This window comes from Scleropages formosus, chromosome 9 (genome assembly GCF_900964775.1).
Source record: "Scleropages formosus chromosome 9, fSclFor1.1, whole genome shotgun sequence".
In the NCBI taxonomy this organism is placed as follows: domain Eukaryota; kingdom Metazoa; phylum Chordata; class Actinopteri; order Osteoglossiformes; family Osteoglossidae; genus Scleropages; species Scleropages formosus.
In genome coordinates, this window is record NC_041814.1 from 18,173,062 (window position 1) to 18,198,244 (window position 25,183).

General features: G+C 41.4%; 1 protein-coding gene across 2 annotated transcripts; it reads right to left on the bottom strand.

The window, feature by feature from the left end:
- Window positions 1-367: 367 nt before the first annotated feature.
- On the bottom strand, window positions 368-13,997 carry ivns1abpa (influenza virus NS1A binding protein a). 2 transcript variants are annotated; one of them, XM_018754088.1, is made up of 15 exons: window positions 13,055-13,237; window positions 8,361-8,613; window positions 8,054-8,192; window positions 7,403-7,572; window positions 7,211-7,286; window positions 6,901-7,074; window positions 6,617-6,742; window positions 5,033-5,137; window positions 3,064-3,190; window positions 2,701-2,925; window positions 2,435-2,556; window positions 2,224-2,350; window positions 2,003-2,134; window positions 1,681-1,854; window positions 368-1,323 (listed from the first exon to the last, which is right to left on the bottom strand). In XM_018754088.1, the coding sequence occupies exons 3-15, from the start codon at window positions 8,162-8,164 to the stop codon at window positions 1,067-1,069; spliced, it is 1,926 nt and encodes a 641-aa protein (XP_018609604.1). In that variant the 5' UTR covers window positions 8,165-8,192; window positions 8,361-8,613; window positions 13,055-13,237; the 3' UTR covers window positions 368-1,066. The 2 variants fall into 2 exon arrangements, with proteins under 2 accessions (XP_018609604.1, XP_018609605.1); XM_018754089.2 differs by lacking the exon at window positions 13,055-13,237 and adding an exon at window positions 13,894-13,997 and having other exon boundaries at window positions 1,067-1,323.
- Between the last annotated feature and the right edge of the window lie 11,186 nt (window positions 13,998-25,183).

A 25,183-nucleotide genomic window follows, 5' to 3' on the forward strand; every position in this document is an offset into this window, starting at 1 on the left:
CTTTCTGTGACATGCAAGTCAGCTCCTGCTGAGTAGATGGACTGGATAAAGTTCTTTACACCTTCCTGTCCTCCTGACCCAGACAGAAGCTTTGCTCCAGTACCTAAAGCCCACTTTAGATCCTTCTTATCCTAACTTAGGTGGTTAAACCCCCTACCTTAAGACAGTTTTTGATGTGTGGCAGAGGTATGGTACCTAAAGTTGCAAATTTGTGAAGCAAAAATAAAATAATTTCTTAATCCTTGAGAGCAGGCTTTAAACCCTTTCCATTTGATAGCCGTTGCTGTAAGAGCAAGAAATGCAGCAGAGAGGACTGAAACACCTTTCAGAAAAACTGGCAGGAATTCAATAGACCATAGCCACGCAATACATGTTCAAATACTTTATTAAGAAATAAGCTTGTAACAAATGCAATGATGACTTTTCCAGTCAGTCTGTCAAAGAGGGGATCCAACTTAAATTTGAGCACTAATGAACATCACTGCAAAGTAATAAAAATATGGTAAAAGTTTCAGAAGCTGTTAAGCACAACTTATTGTGTCTGCAAATGTGACTGTATATATAACTGGCACACTCAAGTCATGTGGCATTGTCACTAGTTAGTCCATTGGTAAATTGCTTAGTGTATAAAAATATAAAAAAAGGCCATCAAGATCCCATTGTATGACAAAGCAATTCAAATATAGCTGTCAGTGATCATATTAACCTATTTAGTAAGGCTTTAAATGCAGATGCCAGAACTATGAAAAAAAAAGATGCTGTAAGATTTACTAAGCCAACTGAGTCAAGTATTCTGTCACCAACCCCATCAATGAACATTAACTGCAAGCTGGTAAAATGAGCACAAAGATAAATCTCAAATGTTACACTTAGCTTTCTGAAGGGGAAATTGCTACAAGCATTCTAGGACAATAGAAAAAAGTATATACAGCAAAAAATATGCGATATATAAAGGTTATCCATATCCTGTCGTTCCCACCCTCCCCAAAAGAAGACCCCCTTCCACTCACAGAAAATTTCAAAAAAATTAACATTTCTAAGCATGCAGGAGAAAGGTGCTAAACTGTCAGACAGCAGCAAAGGCATCTATGTAAAGACTCCATTCATTGGTGTTGGGGTTGTAGGTCTCCATGGAGTTGAGAAAGTCATTGCCATCGAATCCGCCCACTGCGCAAATGGTGCCCCCCAGCAGAACCACACCTGCGTTGCTACGGGCCATTGTCATGCTGCCCAGCATCTTCCACTCATTCTTGGCTGGGTCATACACCTCCACGCATCGCAGGGCATGGGAGCCATCAAACCCACCAACTACAAAAAGCTTCCCTGTAAAAGTGAACAGCCATCAGTATTGTCCACATAAACATTGAACCAAACCAATACTTCAGCCCCTCCTGTGAGTAAAGGCCTGAGCATCGGCATCACACATTTTCATGTACAATCCGTAATGATTTGATGTAGCACAGAATGCAGCTAAACGGTGACGACTGAACAAGCCTCCAAAATAAACACCTGAATTAAACAATCTTTGATTTGGAAATGTGTCTGAGGAGGAGGTGGTATGGTGGTGGACCTTCTCACAACACATAGTACTTTTACCACGTTAACTACTTTTAATCAGACGAGATTTGTAAAAAGCTATGGAACAGCTTCATGATCGCTGAGATAAGATCACATACACACCTTGGTAGACAGCCACACCAGCCCCACGCCGGGCTACGTTCATGGGGGCAATCAGGGTCCAGGTGTTGTTTTCTGGATTGTATCGCTCCACAGTATTTAAGCAGTTCCAGGACTCGGCTCCTCCGATCACATACATGAAGTTGTCCAGTTCACACACCGCAGCCTGGTGCCTCCCTGCAGAGGAAGGGAGATTCGTGCTGAAGATGTCACAGACTAACACACCTCTAACACTCCCAACAGCAATGAAAAGACTGAACAAAGGACTCTGGCTTTCACAAGAAATACAACTGCATGACAAATATGACAATGGTTCCTAACATACTGATGTTGAGGGGGACACAGTTTGTCCAGGTCTTGCTGATTGGGTCAAAAGCATCGCAGTTTTTCAAGCCTTTCTGTCCACTAGGGTCTGATCCTCCAACAACAAACAGCCTGTTGTTCAAAGCGCAGACACCTGGAAATTGGGAGACGGCATAAGGAAATCCTCCTGCAAACATCTTGTTCACATTTGTGTTTCTTCTGCAACCTCCTCCCCTTGCTTACCAGCATTGCAGCGGTTGGTCCTGAGCTCTGGCACTTGTGTCCACTCATCCGCGTGTGGGTCATACGTTTCCCCGCAACTCAGCTCGTCCGAGTGTCCATTGGAACCTCCCATGACGTAAAGCTGACCCTATGGCAAGAAGGACACTTCAAGTGAGTTCACACAAAGAATCGCCCAACAGCGCTCAGGTAGCCAGCTGTGAAAGAGACATACCATCAACACCGCCATCTGAAATCGTGCTCTAGGTGTTCTCATCGGAGCAATGAACATCCAACAGTTCTTCAGCGGATCATAGCACTCCACTGTTCGCAGGCACTCTTCCCTGTTGTAACCTCCTGAGAAATGGAAAACCAATGTGTTACAATGTGTAGCTCCAGCAAAATCTCATCACCCTTGAGTTTGTCTGCTTAGAATTACCTTGGGTATTAATATAATCACTGCTTTGCAAAGTCATCCAGTGAATCATCCTGCGAGGTTACCTGCAGCGATAAGCTTGCCATCCAGCTCAGCGGTGCCCAGGCCGGAGCGAGCGTAGTGCATTGGCAACAGCAGCTTCTGCTCCAGTTCCTCTGGCTGGGCCTCGAAGCTCATGCTCTTCAGCAGACATGGTGTGCCAGAGGGGGAGCTCTGTGGGCTGTTCCGACCATGCAGGAAGATCACGCACAGCACCCCATTGAGCACAGCCAGGCACAGGTAGGTGTTGTCTGGGCCACAGAAGAGGCAGTGAATGTGAGCAAGCAATGCACGTTTCAAGTTATCACAGTAGTCACTATTGACAAAACTTTGTGCCCCCTGAATTAAATCGTATCAAAAATGCTAGTTTTCGCCAAAGGGCAACTCACTGGTGGTCTTCTCAGACGCTATGTACTTCCACTCAGGCTTGCCACTCTGCGGAGTTGAGCTGGGTGAGAGATTGCTGGAGGAGCTGCCATTCAACTGCCTGTGGTCGTTCTCACGCAGGGGCTTCTTCTGCAAATCCCAAAGGGCAGTGAGACCCAGCAACTGTACCTTCACTGCACTCCTCCACCTCACTTGAAAGTCCTGCAGATTCCACCTTCTACCCTTCAGCCACACAGTATAAGACAACCGCTTAAGTCAGGCTTAGTGGAATTATCCTACAGGAGTGAAAGCATCCGAAATAGTCTTTTGAAGTCACTCCTATTCATTACTTTATTACGCTCAAGCAATATAAAAAGAATCAGTTTATAGCTGCAGAGCTTCAGGAAGTGACACAGAATTTCTCAAAATGTTCTAGTTTGACACATGGTAAATACAGGGAGTGGGGAAAATAATGTAAAAACCTGACAAAGGGAGTATACACAAATTCAATCACTAGAATGGCAACTACCCATATGAGTCATGTTAAATATTAATATAATCATCTTTCCTGTGTTACTTTCTAAAGCATCATGAGTGAGCTTGTGAGTTTATTAGTACCTAGACGGCACTGGTGACAAAAGTGCTAGAAAGAACAAAAAAAAAAAAAAAAAACCATGAGCATATGCCAAATGAATCAAAACTGCACTACAGAAGATCAACTGTGAAGCAACACACATGGAATAGCAGTTACAACCATAGCCTTACAGTCAGAAGGTTCCAAGTTTGAACCCCACCTCCACTTCCAAAAACCACCGTGTGGTTTTCATGGTAGAGAAAAGCAATGGTTTAGGCATTGCCTTGTTCTGCACATTTAAAAAAAAAAAAAAAAAAAAAAAAAAAAAAAAAACACACACAACGGCCTCAAAAACGACCAGAGAACAGAGGCAATGCCTCAATTAACCAATTTAAATAGCTGTGTGTCCTGTATCCAAGGCCAATGTGCAGAAATGCTGACAAAGTAATAAGCACAAAAAAGGAAGACTTGAAAAGTGAATAAAAGTAATATGGTATAATGAAGTCCTATTTTCATTCATATCAGTGGAATTATGTCTAGAATAATCCAAAATAAGCCGTCGGCATACATGGTCTGTGGCCAGCTGTGGTCCAGTAACATTTCAGGGAGCCATCTCTTCAGAGTAATTGAACCTGGCAACCGCACTGACTCAAAACAACTAAGGGAAATTTAACATCACATTTCTTCAGTTAGCTGACACTTTCCTCTAAAGTGACTTACAACCTTGAGCAATTTAAGGTTACTACTTTCCTCAAGGATACTACAGCTGGGAACTGAACCTGTAATCTTTGGAGCCAAAGCCAGCAGTACTAACCCCTACACTACCAACTGTTCTGCTATTACCAACTTTAGGTGCATCTTATTGCAGAAAGTTTTACTGAAAACCAAAAAAAAGAAAGAAAAACCTCAAGTTGTTTCATAATCAGAGTGACAAAATGCTTCCTGTAGACATCACATCTAAACACACACACACACTTTCTGAACCGCTTGTCCCATATGGGGTCGCGGGGAACTGGAGCCTAACCTGGCAACACAGGACATAAGGCTGGAAGGGGGCACACCCAGGACGGGATGCCAGTCCGTCGCAAGACACCCCAAGCGGGATTTGAACCCCAGACCCACCGGTGAGCAGGACCCAGTCCAACCCACTGTGCCACTGCACCCCCCCTCAGGTCTAAACATTGCTGAATATTTACAGTAAGTTCTGTAGCACAATATTAGTAATGGAAACACCTTTTCCATTTCAATGCCTTCATTCCTTAGGCATGGCCCAATATCCTGCTAGATGAAAGCTGTATGACAGCATTTGGAGAGGGCCTCAAGGTATTCTGAAGACAAAGCATTGCTCTACACCTTTTTTAATTGCCTCAGTTTCTACTAAATGTGCTACTTTCAGACAACACATTTGAATCCTGTACCTGTACAAACTGGATGTGGTCATCATTGCCAAAAATGTTGGTCTGCCCTTCAAGTGGACTCCCATCGAGCAGCCTGTGATCCGCTGAGTAGTATAGCGTTTGCACCTGCAAAAACAGTATAATGCATTGCATGTGTCTGTCTCCATGACAACACCCTGCTTAGGCTCCTGGGTGGGGAAGAGGAGGAGGGATGGCAGCTACAGGCATCAGGTGTCGCTGGAGGAAGAGGTCTTTTCTGCACAGGAAACAGCAGTCACAAACACCAGGAATCCCTCCTCAGTGTGAACACAGGGTCAAAGCCACTCCCATGGAGCTCAGCTTACCTTAGACTGCCAAATGCAGCCTTTGGCTAAAAAGGAATAGTGGATCAAGGGAGCATTTAACCTTCTAACACCTTTTTTTTGGCACATTAATGAGGATGGGGTTGAATCCCAAAGCACCATTCAGCTGGCTGGTTAGTTACTCAAAGGCGACAAGTTGCCCACAGAACATTTAGGCATGTCTGTATCATAGCAACCAGTTTTAAGGGAACAGGAACATTTTACTGCCAAGAACAAAAGGAATTAAAACATGTGAACCAAAGGAAAAAAAAAAAAACCAAATAGAATGCAACATCCATGAAGCCCAAACACACACACACACTCTCTCTCGATGAGTTGGGAATTGAGAAGTTACTACATAAGTTTGGCAAGACTCAATGTTCCAAACTGTGCTCATATTGGAACATGTTGTAGCAGTAGTGGTAGTCCAAATGATCACGCTTTCTGGAAGACTTCACTGCACTGTGCTTGTTCAATTTCCCCCCCTCCAGAAAAGGGCATTTGACTGAATCCATTACTAGGTCAAAGAATTTGTGGAAAAGCATGCCAGCATGCATTCCAGCAACAAATCTCACAATACTTTACCAGTAGGATTGTGTTTGTTCAATCAATTAACCTAATGTGTTGAATGAAAAAAAAATACAGGACTGGTGTTCTAAGAGGTAAACAAGATTATTGCATGTTTTTCTGTTAACAGATGGGAGCACAGTGCTGCTGTGGTCGAGGACCGAAGCTCCTTCTTTATGACTCATTACCCTGGAGGATTCAGTCTTGCTTTCTTCAGTCTTGCAAATCCTGCTGTTGTTAATAAACCTAAGGAAAGATAAATCAATGGGGAGGAACAGCCATTAGAATTTTGCTTGCTTTTGCAACGACATAGCCTGTAAGTAAAGCAGCATCAGTAAAATAGCCGACGGCCCTGCCATTCATATGGCTTGCAAATTCCCGATGCAAATTTTGAAGGAGGGGGAAGGGGGAAAAAAAAGAAAGTCCTTCGATTCTCCAGAAGGCAGAAGTTGCATGGGATTTTGAAGGAAAAGCAGAGACTCAAGGTCCTTTCTGCTCACCTGGACAAACCCCTCACGATTTGCAGTTTGTAAGGTCTGGCACCTACTGCGCAATTTATATTCTTTAGGCTTTTAAAAAGAAAGAAAGAAACACAAAACAAGCCCAATCCAAAACAGTGCATGGACAAGAGTCCACCCATTAAACTTGGAATGGTAGAGAGAGGGAGGCAGGGAGCCTCAATGACCTCAATACTGACCTCCTCCATCAGCTTCTCCAGCTGCCCACCATTCTCCCAGAGGCTGCGCTGCACCCAGTTGAGCACCTTGGAGTAAAGTTTACCATTGCTGGGCAGGTTTTGGTTGTCTTCTAGCATGACTTCAAGCTGCAAAAGATTTGCCAAAACTTTGCAAAATGGCATCTGCAAGCAAGACACCTTGAGTACATTCAAATGCTCTTCACTTTATGAGGATCACAAAGAAGTCCTGCATTATCATAACTCCAAAGTGAAGACATCCGTGACAGTAACGGAAACATGAATACCTTGAGTCGGGGGAGTTTGAGAAAATCTTCCTGGTCAGAGATTTGAAGAAGATGCTCTTGGATGTATCCATCGATCTCGCCCAACAGATGCCAATCGCCCACGCAACTGGCAAAGTTGCGGTAGGAGATTGCATTTTGGCAGTCCATCTTTGACAATAAGTATTCCCCACATATCTACAAGAAAATGTTTTGTAAATTATATTCTCACATTTTATTTTAAACCTTCTCTTCTTACTACCCTTATAAAAAAGACTAGCAGATCCAACTTCACAACAATATTCTTACCAACATAATCAGGACGATTCCATACCTGTTTCACCCTTTCCATCTTGAGCCTTTTGGCAGCAGAGTAGACATCCTTCACCAGCTCTTTATCTGCCTTCAGCCTTGGGGGAAAGTGGAAAGGAGCACATATGGCAAGTTCAGCATCTTCACAAATGCACTTTAGTTGCAAAAAAGGGAGAGAGCTTGATACCTGCCACCTGAGGAAGAGGGTACTCACTGTGCAGTGTAGGCATAGTTCAGCAGGACCTCTACTGCCTGTGGATCCAGGTCCTCGAAGGTCACGTGGCAAACCCCACGTGAATCTACATCACTGTTGAAGATCTCAAAGAGGTAAGGGCTGCAGCACGCCAGAATGGCTCTGTGGGCCAAAAGCTCCCGGCCAGACACCTGGAGAGCAGTTTATAGAAGGATGAAGTGTCACTGAAGCAACGAGTAATTAAAAAAAAAAAAAAAGAAAAAAAAAATTCACAGTGCAATTATATTGTGCAACATCTGGCCGAGCTCTGTTTCCAGAAAAATGCAGAGGGGCAGGACTGGAACATGCACCACAATGAACAGACACGCAAACCACAGCCATAGAAAAACATGGTTTATCTCCATGTTTTTAACACACACACCATGCTGGCTATTTCATATGGTAATCTAAATGTTATTTTAGATATTCTGGCTCTGAAGGCTAAAGAAAAAAATATTTTCTTTAACAATTTAACAAAACGTACTATAAGGATATGCATTTTATGAAGACATGTCAGCAAAGCAAACAATTCCAGCTCCTGCAAAAATCTTGTACTGATCTAATTTTTGCCTCCCAATTGTGCACAAAGCCTATTATTTCTGATAATTATTACACTTTAAAGAGATACTGTACCTCAAGCCTTACGTCACAAAACTGGCCGTTCTTCCGAAGGGCGTTCATCTTCGCTACAGTTGAATCAAGGAAGTTTTCGTCTTCAAATATCAAATATCCATTGGGAATCATTTTGAACCCCTTTTATTTTTTTAAAGCCCTGTGGAATGTAGTACACTGCCATCAAGTACACTTCTGTCACATTCACATTTTGGGTTCCTGCCAGAACTCATTCAGCAGGTCTTCCTTCGCATGCCAATTTAATTAACATATGTTCAATGAAATGGGGCATTCAGTAATCTGTCACATGCATTAGTAATAGGCTTACCTAATGGAGAATAAAGTAACTTGAGGGAACGATACTGGTGACAGCAGAGGGTAATCACAAGGCGGCTCTGGTAATCCAGAGACAAAAGAACCCAATTCTTTAACAAGGCCAGCGACACCAGCGATGCAAGTTGACCGGGACTGTGACACCAAGAAGGAGGTGCACTGACACAACCTATGGGGCTTGAGTCAAGTCCTTGGGATACCCTTGGCTATAAAAGCTTTTGTTTTCTCTGATGATCTTGCATTATAACCTGCAAAAGAGAAACATCAGTCACACGCTCAGCTTTCATTACAGTATTATTCAGGATGATTACCCCCTGTCTGTTACAAAGAAATACATGATTTTTAATTTAGAAATTTACTGCTGGAAGAATGAAGCAGAACTTAATTTTAATGCGTTTCAAGTTCAATAAGGCAGTCATAAATATAACTGGACATTCATAGGAGGGTTTCTATAGCGCTGATAATTCATTCTGCCAAGGTCTTAGCCTGATTCCAGCAAAATAAGACTTTGATCTATGCTAACCCAGTGACCTGCCATACACTTAATTCTGGAAGCAGCTAGACAAGCAGGCCTCTACAGAAACCTCTAGAAAAAACACTTCACCCTGCCTACCCTCCTGATCCAACCTAATTGTTCTGCTGAGAACTTTTACAACTCCATTCTGGTACAAACAGAAATCCAGCCAACAAGCTGTCCTCATCGCTACAAAATTTATTCCGGGCAGGCCTCTACAACACATTCTTTCAAATGCCACAACGGGAAGGGGGGGGGGGGGGGGTTCTCAAGACTACCAAAGCCAGGAACAGCAAACCATGGAGGAATTTCCGACAGTTTTTCTCCATTTTCTAAACGGAGGAAAGCACATCGGCGTCTGCAGAGTGTTAAGGAAAAGCAGCAGAAGCCATTTTAGGAAGTCTACCCGTAAGGTAAAATAAAGGTAGCAATAAAACGATCCAGCACATAACAAACCTGTAGCCCAAACAGCTTTCCCCAAACACAGTTTTGGAAAGCCAAGGAGTTCAGTCTAGGAAATTTTACAAAAATTATAAAGTGTATTTGGAATAAGGCTACTGAAGAAGCAATTTAAATTCAGTTGAAAAAGAACATAAAGTTCTGATGTCCAAAGTGGCACTAACATAAAGCAAAATTATTTAAAAGCTAAAGCCACATCTGAAAGAAATTCCAGCGCAAGTCGATGGGTTCCTTAAAACGAGCCAAAACTAAACACTGAACTCACACGTGAGAACATCTACTCACTCGACTTAAAAACTTTCCTTTTTTTTTCCCCCCATGATGAAACGTTAATATATTGATACATGAAAGACATTAAATGCAAGCTAGCATTTCTTAATGCATTTATTGCCATTATGAGGACACCTCAACACAATCCTGCATTTACTACGGGAACATGACATTTTCATCAGTCTCCAGAGCAGAAAATTTGACTTGCAAGCATATAGGTATCAGGAAAAAACCAAGATCAAGCTATACACACTAGACTACAAAGAGCAGATACTGGGTTATGTAGCGCTGAATTTTTTTTTTTTTTTTTTTTTAAAAAAACCACCTTAAGTCCCAAGAAAAGAAAATTTTGATTCACTTTCTGCTTACTGGTTGGGAGCAGGTTGCATCATACCAGCTGCCAGTATATATTCAGGTGTGGGTATACCGTGCACAATTTCACTTGGTTAAGCAACACTAGACCTTTCGAACTAAACAGAAACTCCCACTTTTCTCCAAGATTCCAATAACAATCTTCACACGAACAAGTAGTAAGGCATTAATCTAGCACAAATGAAGTGAAAAACAAAAACACAGAAGGCACTACTCTATTTCAAAACCAAAAGCATGACCAGAAATTCTGAAAACAAGATTACTAGAGGTATTGTCAGTAGAGATAAATGAATGAAATGTCCGGCCCATGGGGGGGGGGGATGGCGCGCCGTGCCGGGTTGGACCGGGTCCTGCTCTCCAGTGGTCCCGCTTGGGGTGCCTTGCGGCAGACTGGCGTCCCGTCCTGGGTGTGTCCCCTCCCCCTCTGGCCTTACGCCCTGAGTTGCCGGGTAGGCTCCGGTTCCCTGCAACCCTGTATGGGACAAGCGGTTCCGAAAGTGTGTGTGTGTGTGTGTGTGTCGCCCATTACTAGATAAGACACCCACCATTATTCTTGGAGGTTGGAATTACCATTTCGAATCATGAAATAATGACAAACTGAAAACCTTGAAATTTCGTATATAATATATTCATGCACGAAAAACAGACTGAAAATGTGAATTCGGTATACTGCATGTGAGTGAAATTGCAAAATTGGTGTCCAAAGCTGGCGCTTATGCTGGGGGAAATGGCAAAAATCCATTGATGAATGAAAACCTCATTGGTTTGACCAGTTTATTCTGAGGAGTCTTCTAAACCACCAATGACCAACTGCCACATACAGACATGGATCACCCTCCCACCCAAAGCCATGGCTGACACTGACCACCTATCTAGGCAGAGGATATTATTGATGTCCTTTTAATGTATGCTGAGATGTATATAGAGTTGTTGTTTATTGTAACAAAAGTCTTCTTGGAATAAGTGGCCCTACTCAGTAAATGACTATGAAATGAACAAAATATAAGCACAGCAGATAAACAGCTGTCATATTTTACTTCTCTGTTTAAATGTTAAAGCATTGAGTGACTAAATACTCTTCACTCATAAATCAAAAACAGATATTTGGTAACTTCTCATCTTTTCATATCAAAAACAAAACAGGGAACTATATAATAATATTCTTCTTGCTACAGTAATCTAAGAAGAATATAATATGTACATACATTTCACATAAACTGGCTCATTCTATACAAAATTGTAAAGATACTGGTATAAATAAATGTAACAATGCTGCCCCATTAATTGATTTACGCCAATTACAGTAGCTGCACTTAAGAAAGCGTTGCGTTCATGCCACTTTTCAACCACCTCAATATGTCGGTTATGTTCAGAATCACACGACCCGCCCAGCTCACTATGCGGCCACAGTAATTGGATGAGAAAGACGTCCATCTCCCAGGGGGACTTTCATAGGCCACGCCTCCTCGCTTGTGAGCCTTAGTCAAAGGCGACGCGTCATTTCGGTGCAACATCCACGTTAAACCCGCGACATCTCGGGCTGAACCGTCTGATAAGCAGTCAGCCGAACCATTTCTAATAATGTTTTATCGCAAATAAGCCGTGTGTCCCACTGAAAAAAATAATATCTCGTTGTAAAAAAAAAAAAAAAAAAAAAAAAAAAAAAAAAAAAAGTCAACATACTCGAGTCTCTGATATCCTTGGTACGACCGAACACGCGGGGCCTCCTCAGACATGGAAAACCGATAAAATTCGTGACAACTCAGCGCATAATAAATGCTGTAATCGGTTTAAATTAATTTGATTGTATTTACTGGTTGGAACCAGGAACCAACAATCTAGCTAGGACAGTGATTTCGCAAGTGAATCAAATAACTTGGCGTAATGAATGGCGGTACGTAAGGTGAGAAAAGTGCAATTGAGGCACCGCGGTCTCCCACCTCTACGCACACAACTACCACGAACAGGACTGTGGAAACGGGGTCGTGCGAAAGATTATTTCATAAGCTCTAAGACTGGTGGTTTTTACCGAGACACACGCTGTCAAAGCAACTTCTTCTCTCAAGTCGAAAGAGGCATCGATCATCGGTTACACATGGCTGACATGACTCCATAGCCCGATATGAATTTACAGTAGCGGGGAACACGAGGCACACTTCAGGAATAAAACTGATAAAACAATGTCACAAATCCTGCAGTGCTGATGCGGCACAAGATGTGCTCGGTAAATCAATGCTTATCTGACGCTTTCACCAAGAAGCGCTTTTACCATTGACGCTTTTATTTTACACTGGATATTCTTACTCCATCTATGAATCATCAGTTCCTCTGAACCAAGGACGAGCAGTAACAGGAAGTGGGACTTGACCCGCAACCGGCATATTAAATTATATCATTATAAATCCGTATCTTGAACCACTGCCCAAACTGTTCAGAGATATGGACATCTATTCTAGACTAGAGCTGGCATCTTTAGCATACACCCGGCCTCACACACGGACAATCGAGCAGAGCCAAATGTCCGATAACACGCACCGCGGCCGGGCGGGGTGGAGGGGGGGCGGCCAGCCACCAGCATCACACACACAGTGTGTGAACACACTGACACGGCCCCAGAGAGGGCAACAACAGTTACCGAGTACATAATGCTTGAAGCACAACTGCTAAGTAGGGCTATTATATTTCCATACCTCATATCCATCACTGAAAAGTAAAGTGAACGTAGTACGTACGTCGTGAGTATCCACACGACGAGTTAACTACTGCAGCACAACGTTTGTCATGATATGTCATTTCTTGTGACCTTCTTCTTTAGCACTTGAATTGAACAAAACACTGCAAGCTGCCTTAAGTTTATCTAACTGATAATAATAATAATAATAATAATAATAATAATAATAATAATAATAATAATAATACCACCACATCATTTCAAGCGGATAGCACATCTTGAAGATCTTGGAGGGAAAGTGCCTGAAAAAGCGCGGCACAAAGGCGGACGTCAGCACAACCGCAACACGAGGCAGACTATTTTTTTCGTCACACGCGGAATGTCTAATAAAGCACATTCTTACCCGGTGTATGTGGTAGTGGACCATGGAAGACATATTTAGTATTAATTCCGTTTCTTTTTCTGGAACGCGTAAAGCGGGAGCAAAGGTGGTTTGCACGTGCAGCGCCTTCAACGACCTTCCACGGTGTCTTCGAGAGATCAGCGTGCGTTGGCACGTCAGGGCTAAGCGCGCTCTTTACAGCACCGGGGAGCGCCGCACCGTCTGTCGTCAGCCGGGGGCGGAGCCAATCAGGACAAAGGAGGCGGAGCGAGTCAAGAGCACAGCGAGTCCCAGCCAGCGGTCGGGACGAAAAAGGGGACGGTAGGAAAGGACGGAGTGGGTGGGTGAGACGAGGGGGCGGAGCGGAGTCGAGGGTGGAACGAGGGTAGAAGCGGGTCGATCTGATTGTCTGCAAGATCGGTGCCACTTCGCTTTACAAGCAATCGGAAATATTCCAGTACAAACATAATATCGACGCGACCTACTTATTTTCTGAATTCACGGAAATACAAAACATAATTATATCTATCACGACATTTCTTCGGAAAACAGTCTACTGTCCGAATCACGAACACACTCACTCATCAAAAGTTGGGAACGTCGTCTTTTAATTACGTTTTAAAATTAATAATAATAATCTTATTTATAAATAAAAACTGAACCTTTAAGATGGAATATTTACCACAGTTGTGCTCTATAATATTGAATTTTCCAGGTTTATGATCAACTGTTCAAAGCAAAAAAACACCTCACGTAGGAACTAACTTGAGAAGTGAAAGACGATGACACCGTTAATTTGTGAGTCAGAACATTTCCACGACTGCAAATAATGTATTGAAATGTATGAATAAAAGTCATACCAGCTGAAGCCCATCTACTTCTAGTTAACATTTCTCTAAAGAGTCTCCAGCGTCACATGGAAAATTTCACCGTCCGGCGTCGAGACGGAGCCGAAGGTCGCCGCAGTCGCGTTTGTTAATCACGCGGCCGCCGGCTCTGGTAACCATGAATACCGCGGACTGACGTCACCCAGGAGGGATCTAAGGCTCTGGACAGGAAGGCTTACAACGGCAGTGTGTAGAGTCAGACGATAGATAATTAGATTAATGGACACGTAAGCTCCACATTATTAACTGCTGCCTTGGCAATCATCGCTGTTCTTTGAGTCACTGACAGTTGAATGTAGTAGCTGAAGCGGCGCATAATTATTATTATGTTTTTTTTTTTTTAATGTTAACAGCAAGAGTTTACATTACATCGACAAACTGTACTTAAATGCATTCTGCCTGAAGAGTATCGTGTTTCCCTTCTCTTCATGCCTTTATGAAAAGCAAACAAACCGGTCTTGTGTATTTAATGCAGGGCTTGAGGTCTTTCATGGACACACTACCAGCAACACACTCCATCACACCACTGCCACTGGGGCAGGTTAGTCCACAGGATTGTCATTTTATTAGGCCAGAAATACCTCTGAAATAAGGGGGGTGTGGTGGAACAGCGGGCCTGGCCAGATCTTGCACTCTGGCAGGTCTGGGGTTCGAGTCCTGCTTGGGGTGCCTTGTGATGGACTGGTGTCCCATCCTGGTTGTGTCCCCTCCCCCTCCAGCCTTATTGCCTGTGTTGCCGGATTAGACTCTGGCTCGCTGCGACCCGCCAAGCGGTTTTAGTCAGTGTTTGTGTATACCTCTGAAATAGCGCTCTGGACCCTCTACCAGATGGAAGAAGTAAATACAACATGAAACATTACTTCATTTAACATTCATTGGAACAGTTGCCAGAATGCAAAGTGTGTGTCAGCTCTTGCCTGAAGGCATAGAACAAAGACACATCACAAGCTTCTGGAGTAAAAAGTTTTTTACAGACAGAATAATACATCTACATTTTTTTTTTAATGGTGGAAAAGTCATACTGTAAAGCACACATTTAATAATATGATGAACTCAAAGTTACAAGATACTGTAGTGATTCCTGCGAACAGTTGCTTTTTCCAGTTCAAACCTACTTCTCCGGAAGGGCAGGCAACAGGATCCAACAAGTGTTTCACGCAGATGGCTTATGTGGAAATGCTAATCAGTGTGGATCTTGTTTAGCTCTCATGACCAGACAAGCATAATAATAAATGGGCTGCTAAAAAAGCATTTTGATAGTTCAGTTTGAATTTCTGGCATCTTGTTTTTCTGGCTGTCCAGATCTTACATGTCGGTACTTGTTTTCTTTATATTGTAATGCAGCTTATTACTGCTTAGTATATCTTGACAAGGAAGAAAATGTCCAACTAGCTCTACTTTGGTATCCAAAATCGGCTAAACCAGTTCTTCAGAGCCAAACGGCTCTTAGTAAGATAAAACTGTGTTCTCCTTTTACACATTCACAAGAACAATACATAATGAAACAGTTAAGAAAATATTGTCATTTGAGAACAAAGTGGCCAATGACGTGCAAAAGGTATAAAAGGACCCCTTATTACAATTAATATTATACCTAAATTATCTCCAGGCTTTTTGGTTAAAATATTTTCTGATTTTCAAAGAATCTTAAAGGCAAAATAAAAATATAATATAAAGGAAACAATTCCCTTCTGTTCAAGATAAATTATCTCCATAGTTGTCATCACTAGCCTGGTTGTAATGTGAAATAAAAAATGTCTTGCAAATTCTACAGATTAGGTACAAGGAATGCTCAAAAACATTTTTTTGTAATGCTTAATTAACTGGATTATATAGTAAGAATAAGCCACCAGGTACATAGCTTTAATGTGTATAATTTTATTGCTGAAATATAAAATTTCTAATTTACCAGACAAGAAATGCATCACTTATCTTTCAGCTTGAACTAATAAGCTCTTAATAACATAGAAATCTTAATTACTGACAATAAAGTTAATATGTGGAGACAAAGGTCAGCATGCATACACGTAGCTTACTACCATTTTAGTTTGTTCAGCATTGCTGTAGAAGCACTAAAGAAATTTTATCTGAAAGTTGATATGCTACAAGTGCACATGGCTATTACATAATACATGTAGAAAGCATATATTCCTTACTATGCATAAACAATTTGCTGTCAAGATTTGCAGTTGGAAATGATATCTCATACCATTATATGAAGAAGTAAAAAAAAACTGCATGTAGTTGTTATGTATATCATTCTAAGTATATAGTGTTAAAGTTATTTCTGTATATACTTTTATATTTGTTATATTCTCAAACTTGTCTCTGAGAAAAATATTTGCGCTCTTTAAAATTTATCAGTGCATGTTGTTTGAAGACATATACTAAGATCAAATTTGGTTTAATTTTCCCTCCCGATTCTCAGCCAGTGACTCATTGATTGACCACTGGTCATTGCTATCTCTCCTTAGACTTTGGTCTGTACATGTTGTCTGGAACCAGTATCAGTCTTACTGTGGTTTTCAACTCAGGTTGCATGGTGAATTCAGTACTATTGATTCCGTAAAACATACTGTTTCCTAATTCTCAGGTCAATATTCATGTTGTGATGGTGGTAAAGGGGCTGGTAAAAGGGCTGATATATGCTAAATAAATTATGGGAACATGCAGCCACACCAAACATTAAATTCAGTTAATTGTATTTGCGCATTCACTTAATATCCCTTATTTTTGTTTTTTTTTTCATTTGTGTTCAGATAGGAACCTGCTTAATAGGTGTCTAGGTTAAAAATTAAAGATTAAACATTAAATGTAATGCATACTGCTGACTAAAAATGCTATGGTTTTAATTGCTTTGTAAAAGGAGTGTATGTGAACGTATAAAGTTAAAACAGGTTACTGTGCTATGTATCAATATTATTTAATGGTTAACATATGTGTAATTATGAGATAGTGCTGTGGATTGTGACCTGAATTATAATACTGCATGTACAGTTGTAAAGACAAATAAACCCAAGTCCGAACTTGTACCCCTCTGCAAACAAAGATGCCTTATACGGTGTATTTATTCATGATTTTGCAGGCATTTTTCTCCTACACAACTTGAAATTATTAACCCATTTATATAGCAGGGCAATTTTTACTGGAGCAATTCAGGAGAGGTATAGTGCTCAAGGGTATTACAGCAGGAGGCACAATTCAAACCTGCAATCTCTGAGTCCAAAGGCAGCCTCACTAACCATTGCACTATCAGCTCCTGGACTACATTACCTTTTCTCCAAGATTGACATACAATTCTAAAACTAGAGTGCATTTCACTAACAGATGAAAATACGTGTTTAACTATTGTATATGGTAAAGTCACAGGTTGGCACATTACATCACAATGGAATATGAAGAGAGCTTGTCAAGCCATATTACCTATTAATCAGTCCTAATTGGTTAATTTACCCCACTGTGTTCACACACAGTCTGAAACCGCTTGTCCTGAGCAGGGTCATGGTGAACTAGAACCTAATCTGCCAACACAGGGTGCAAGGCTGGAGGAGGAGGGGACACACCCAAGACAGGATGCCAGTTCATTGCAAAGCACCCCAAGCAGGACTCGAACCTCAGATCTGCCAGAGAGCAGGGCCCGGCCAAGCCCGCCGTGCCATTGCGTCCCCCTTGCCAACTGTGCTCAAGCAAGCCTTAATTTGTGTTCCAATTTTTTATTACTCACTCAATAATTACTGAGTTGCATAATATGGTGTAACTGATCATATTTGTGGTCTCTAGCAATACCTGTTATGCCACGCTTTGACATTGGCCAAAACTTTTTGTCAGAGTCTCTTGATATTGTAGCATTAATGAGGAAGCAGTGCTCTTTCATGTTCCCATAATATATTGCAATTTATGTATTTTTGTAGGGGGGCATGGTGGCGCAGTGGGTTGGACCCCAGTCCTGCTCTGGGGTGGGTCTGGGGTTCGAGTCCACACACACACACATTTTCTGAACCGCTTGTCCCATACGGGGTCGCGGGGAACCGGAGCCTACCCAGCAACACAGGGCGTAAGGCCAGAGGGGGAGAGGACACACCCAGGACGGGACGCCAGTCCGCCACAAGGCACCCCAAGCGGGACTCGAACCCCAGACCCACCGGAGAGTAGGACCCGGTCCAACCCACTGCGCCACCGCACCCCCAGTGTGTGTGTATTTTTGTTCAAAGTTCATTATACTGGCTGCTGTTCTTTCACATCAGATGTTAGTATAGTTGTTCACTGAGTGTTGTAGTTTCTGCTTATGTATTAATTTATTGCAGCAGCATATTATGGACGCAATTTATGTTGCTGTTGTTGACCACATTCTGCTGAATGTGCGCCAAGAAGTTTGTCTTGCATCTCTGAAGAGTCCGTTAAGACTGTATGAAACATTGTGATGCAATAAAGAGAATTTCTAGATTCCGCTCTCTAGAGCTCATTATTGTTAGCACCACTGACGTAGCAGGAGTTTGTTACAATGGTGTGAGAAGTGGGATACAGCTGGAATTAGACTGCTGCATTCACTCAGCTGACCGACTGATGAAGTACTGCTGAATGAATGCCAGTAAATATTGGAAAAACTGTTTGAAATGTGCTGCACTCTCAAGAAACTGTGAATATCACAGAGTCTGGAAAATACATAGCGGAAGAAGTAGAGACCTTGGGAGGCAGGTTGCTCCCTGCTGATCAGAGTTGGCCAAAAGGTGTCACTGCCCATGACTGACTGCAGCTTACAGCTGCATGGTGTGCTGCAGCCAGATAGGTCCCAGATATCTCACTGCAGTAAAGTCCTGAGACATATACTGCAAGTGGATCTCCACCCTTGGCTGCCTGTTTTACTACTCTGGTACTCTGGAGCTGAGTCACGGGAGATCTATAAGGCTCTGTTGCAGCAAGCAGTGGAGCAAAATGAATTAACTTTAGTGAGTACAATGACACAGATCAGCTTTGCATTGGAGGGAAAAGCATTCAACGTTTTAACGATATATGACAAATGGTAAATTTGTTAAAAATATGTACTATTCACAGTGCGCATGCAAATGCCGTTTTGATGTGCGCATAGAATGGAGCGAGACATAAGTAAGCTGGCAGTGCTCTATAATATGACTGAAGTTTCCATCTCTAAATATAATGCCGCCCTCCTAAGAGTGTGCATTTAAAATGAACCCAGCAGAAAAAATACGACAACCATCCTTTTCAATGCGAGTCTTGAGCAGCACTGTGAACTTTTAGCACCGTCAGCTGCATTAGGAGACTGTTATGGACAGCAAAAGGCACCAGCTTACGACAACAGATGGCTGATGGCCAGACAGCACAGCAGGAGTGAATGCGTAAAGTGAGTCCTTGCATCTCACCTCTGCCTCCCACTGCGTCAGGTCTACCCTTAGTATCCCACCGTTGTCCAGAATGAGCTGGGCTTCCAAGATTCTGGTCTCCAGACCTCATTATTAGTAGCAACACTGCCAACAGGGCAGGGGCTTGCAACAATATTTTACCCATGGATATTTTATTGGTCCAGCTGAGAGCTTTTGTGTACAGCAGTGGGACCCCTCCTAGGGCTTGAACCAGAATATATTATTTGGCAGCATCTGCTGATCACATCTTGTACAGCTATTGTTATTGTTAAACACACACACACACACATACACACACACCATCTGAAACCACTTGTCCCATGCAGGGTCACGGGGAGCTGGAGCCTAACCCAGCAACACAGGGCATAAGGCTGGAGGGGAAGGGGACTCACCCAGGACAGGACGCCAGTCAATCACAAGGCACCCCAAGCAAGAGTCAACCCCCTGACCCACCGGAGCACAGGACTTGGTCAAACCCACTGCACCCCCTCCCCCCCCCTTGTTAAACAGAAGGTATGTAATAAAAGGAAACAAAAATATTTTCTAACTTTACTAATTGCAGGTTTGCGGAACATAAATACATACTATAATTTACATATACTGTTTTGTAACAATCTTTATTACATAGCCACATTTTTTGTACTAATAAATTTAAAATATTTTCAGTTGAATGGCAAAAAATGCTTACATACTGAAATGAAATGTAAAATTCACTTGCTGAATGTAAGCAATAGATGTAAAATAAAAAGTTGGTGAAGAAAATTTTAAGCTGCTCCCACCTACCTTCCACTGAAACACACAACTCGGAGGATATCAATTGTTGTTTTTCACAATCTTGTTAAGGATTTCCTTTTTTGATGCAGTATTTGTCACTAGAGTAAAACATTAGCTACTTCTGTATTTCATTAACCACCATGTTACTTGCTGCCTGTGTTTTGCTTAGACTGTTTTTGAACAGATCAGTTACGTTTTTAGAAAACAATAATTACTCAACAATAACTAATTCCTAGCAATAACTGCTTCAGCTGCTGTTAGAGGCACAGCATTTCAAAGAAGTTTGCTTGCAATCATATTTCAAACTCAGTCAAAAAGCAATTAAAGCAATTAATCAGTTATTACGTTATATATTTATTAAGTATTAAATTATATACAATCCAGTCTTTATAAAACTCACTATTTTTTGCGGTGCATAAATTCACATAGAGAGGAAATATACAGTATGTGTGCACAGACTGAAGGGTGTGCAAAAGCAACATGAAAAGATCTAAAAATATCAACCTGCTCTAAACTTTTCTCTTCTGCTCTCCAGCAACACCCGGTGCCCAAGCACCCTGAGGTGATGTCCTGAGGTGTTGTCTTCCATGCTGTGGTTGGTGGCTGTAGACATCTGAGAACATCAGATATTAGCATCCACAGTGTTCACTGACTACTGAACCTCTTTGTTATTAAAAGGGACCTATATAAGAGCATTCCTGTGTTCAAGACAGTGGGGTGTAAAAATTTTGAGTGCAAAAGAATGCATGATGCATGACGGGTGCCAGAGTAAGGCTGCATTTCACATTAGTTCTCTGGAATGCATTACCTCTGTAAAATGAGGAATGTTGAATTATTCGTTCTACAGAACAAAAACGTTCACATTCATAAATCAAAGGTAGACTTGCATCAGAAAAAAAATATTTTGTTCTCCCCATGAAATACTGGCAAAATAAAAGTAATGGCTCCGTTACCGTTATATTTACATTAATTAATTTAGCTGGCACTTTTCTCCAAAGTGACTTAGAGTGATTTATTCATTTATACATCTGGGTCATTTTCACTGTATCAATTCAAGGTAAGTGCCTCGCTCAAATGTACTACTGATTCACATCTTAAAATGTACAAATTTAGTGTGTGAACTGCTTAGCATGAAATTTGAGGTCTTTCCGAGCCTTTTTAAATTGCAAACAATCACAAGTGAAGAAAGACTGAGGATAAACCAAGCAGTAGTGTCCCACTTACTGTTCCAAACACAGAGGTTGAGAAGAAGGTTAGGATACTCCAGCGTGTCACTGTTCAGAAGCTTGTTCCCATATGCTAACCCCTTTGGGTGGTACAGAAGGGCTGCTGTGTGGTATAATACAGTATATGCAATCAAGCTATTAATAGGCTTCATAGGATCTTTTATACATGTAAATATATTTCCTTATGGACCATAATGCTTGGATTAGTCACAGTAGTGCTCAAGAATACACACCCAGTGAAACTGCTTGTCTCAAGTGGGGTCACAGCAAACCGGAGCCTAACCCGGGAACACAAGACACAAGGCTGGAGGGGGAGGAGACACACCCAGGGCAGGATGCTAGTCCATTGCAAGGCATGAACCCCAAGTGGGACTCGAACCCCAGACCCACCAAAGAGCAGGAACCAGGCAAACCTGCTGTGCTACCACACCCCCCTCTGCTCATGGATATGTTTCAATTAATATGTTTTAGTGTAATAGAAAATACACTGTGTCAAACAATGCATACTTTGTTAATTTTTACTTAAGCCAGAAAACCCTGATACCAAAGTCCTTTACATATTTACATGCCCTTAAAATGGCAGCAATATCCTGGCGAGGTGATAGGATAAAAGCTTATTGTTTAACTCCTCAAAAGATCTTTAATAAAATGTTTATTTTGTTTCTTCCTATGTAGCAGTTAAACCATAGACCGTTTTTATAATGATTTGAAATGCACGTAGATTTTTCTTACATATTTGGAAGGGGGAGTTATTCTATTGCTATGTTCTATGCAGAACCCTCCATCTTGAAAATATTGTGTTGATTCAAGTGTCTGTCTTTCTTTCTCTAGAAAACTTAATGTTTGACCTGTACGCACGCACGCACACACACACACACACACGGCCAGCTGGAGCCTAACCCAGCAACACAGGACACAAGGATGGAGGGGGAGGGGACACACCCAGGACAGGACACCACTCAGTTGCAAGGCACCCCAAGCGGGACTCAAACCCCAGACCCACCAGAGAGTAGGACCTAGTCAAGCCTGCTGCGCCCCTGCGCCACCGCACCTCCCTCTTGTTTGACCTGTATTGTAATGACCCCGCGTTACTGTTTTAAGTGGGAAGATGTTAAATGTAAATAGTTGCATTGTGGGTAACTTGTAAATAGCATATGTAACCACTGGGGGCACTTAGGGGGAAAATAATGGGGTGACTGTGCTGGTGTCTATGCTAGCAACTGTGGGGGAAGAGAGCTTAGGGGTTTTAAGCAGGCTGGCTGTAGGTCCTAGAGAAAATGGGGTTCTTGAACTGAGAGCATTATTTCTGTGGTGTCGGTGTTCTAATAAATGAACACTGTTTCTGTGTCTTTTTCCACACCATTCAAGCCCATGGCGCTGTGCACCTCAGTATGATAATTCAAATAATTTTTTAGGACATTTGTTCCTGTTTTTCTATCAAATTGCAATGAAGTGTCAACTGCGCGAGCATTCTCTGTTTAGAATTAGTAAAATGACTTGACAATCTCTTTCTTCCCTGTGGGCCAAGGTCACGCTTCTTCTAAAATTGTAAAAGGCATCGAAGAAAGGTTTACATTTTAACCAGTGAATGTCTACAAATGACCATGAAACCTCCACACAGCACCTTGCAAACCCAGATGATAATGCAATATTTGCAAAACATTAACTGAAAAAAATGGTGCATGTAATTGGCATGCCCCTCTTTTTTTGGATATAGATCCGTGCCGTTTTTTTTTTGTAAGATTTCCAGTAAATTCAGTTCAGAAAACCATTATTAAAATAGCTCTGCTAGAACTTCAGTTCATAAGGAAAGTATTTAAAGATCACCAAAGGTACTAGCGTATAAATTTTGCTTGTGTTTGATCTAGGACTTGAATTTAAACAACATGGAAAAGAACAGATAAGTAATATTTGTCCTGTAAAAGTCACATCTTTTGCAGGAAGTTAATCTCAAGGTGTGATAAGAGCAGAATGACAGAGTGAACTTGCAGTAACATTCAATATATATGGGTCAGCAAGGTTAGGTGAGCCATATTCCTAAGGAGAGACTGACTGGAAAATCCTGTGGAATATAACAGATTAACAGAATATCAGAAGAGAGTTCGATGTGGACGTTTCTTTCCATATAGTAAACAATGTATTACAATGCAGGTTTTTGTTTCTTTGTGTTTAGGTGTCATTACAGAATCAAATGCTCTTTCACAATGATACTTTACAGTTGTAAGCTGTCCTTGGCACAAAGGGATTATGACAGGATAAGATGGGATAATAGTTAATGTTCATAGATGGTATAATAGTTAATATATAATATAATAGTTCCTTCAACGCTAGCAATGTGCCCCGGTCCTGTGGCTGCAAAACAACCCCAAACCATCACACTTCTACCACCACGCATGACTGAGTCAACTATTTTGTCTGATTCCGTTTTTTTTTTTTTTTTAAATTTGCATTGGCTATGGCATTGCATAACAGTAATATTAATAAATCCATGAATGTTGAATTTCATTTCAAATGAATTTGAAGCGTACTGTAATTTTCTTAAAATGTGTTATTTCAGGTTAATGTTTGGATGCAAAACTGAAGATGTCAATAAGGGAAAATAAGCAATGGCGCTTTGTAAAACTTACATCATGATTTTAATTTCAAACAACGGTGAAATTGATTTATAGTTGCTGAGATAAAAAAACCTTCATATCTACTATCTGCTAATCAATCTCGATGGTTGACCAATTCATCCCAAAAGTGAGTGCAATATTGCTGAGGTTCTGGCCAATTTTAACTTAATTTTTTTACTGCATTTATACAATCAAGCAATAATACAGACACCCCTTGATTTATTTATAGGTTAGGTTTTGTGACTCTTTGATAAAGCTGTAATACATTAGAAATGTTTTGTCTTCAAATTTTTATTAATGTCCAACTCCACTAAAATTGAAACTGATTTAAAAACTTTTTAAATTTGACAATCCGTATTTGCTTTGTGCTTTGCTTTTGAATAATGTTTTAAAAAACTAAAAGGAAAGAACACAACTCAGGACTTTGACTAGATGATTCTATAGCTTTCATTTTTTGCTTCAGTGTTTGGGATCACTGCCTTGCAGCATGACCAAATTGTACTCCTCCTTCAACTCACAGACTGATGGTTTAGATTTCTCCTTCAGAATTTTCCTATAAAAATAGAAATTAATAGTTCCTTCGATGTTAGCAATGTGCCCATATCCTGCGGCTGCAAAAATCCCCGAAGCATCATACTGCTACCACCATGCTTGACTGTTGATGCAAGGTTCTTACTCTGAGGTGCCGTATGTGGTTTTTGATAAACATAAAGGACCCTATCTGATCCAAAAAGTCCATAACTAATTCACCAGGCTAGAGAATAATCTTCCAGAATTCTTGAAAGACCTCCAAGTGCTTTTTGTGAACTGAAGAATGTTTTTTTTTCTTAGTGAGCAGTGGTTTTTGCTTTGCCACTATCTTGTGTATCTGCTTTTTTACACTCTGGATTTTTTGTTGTGGAATTATATACACTGACTTCAGCTGAGGCAAGAGGAGCCTGCAATTCCCAGAATTTAGTTTGAGGTTCTTTTTGGGCGATTAATGATTTCACGCCTTGCTCAAAGAGAAACTCTGCCAGGATGGCCACTCCTACGTAGATTTGCCACTCTTCCAGCCATTCGGCATTTCATAAGTATGGCTCTGACCATGATTTGACTGAGGTTCAAGGCCTTCTAAATGGCCGTGTAACCCTATCCAGATTGAAAGGCTTTAGTAACATTTCTCTGGAGGTTTCGAGAAATTGCCTTTGACCATGACATGCTGTACCTCTATGAATTAGCTAACTTGATTTTTGCTGTTAAGGTTTAAGTAGTTGACAATTGTGTTGGA

What these genes read in the sequence shown, in the direction of transcription:
- ivns1abpa (XM_018754088.1), bottom strand. Translation starts at nt 8,164, where the DNA reads ATGATTCCCAATGGATATTTGATATTTGAAGACGAAAACTTCCTTGAT. An exon ending in TTTGTGACGTAAGGCTTGAG is followed by an intron (nt 7,573 to 8,053) that starts GTACAGTATCTC and finishes ACTGCTCTCCAG; the next exon opens with GTGTCTGGCCGGGAGCTTTT. An exon ending in GACCAACCGCTGCAATGCTG is followed by an intron (nt 2,135 to 2,223) that starts GTAAGCAAGGGG and finishes CCCAATTTCCAG; the next exon opens with GTGTCTGCGCTTTGAACAAC.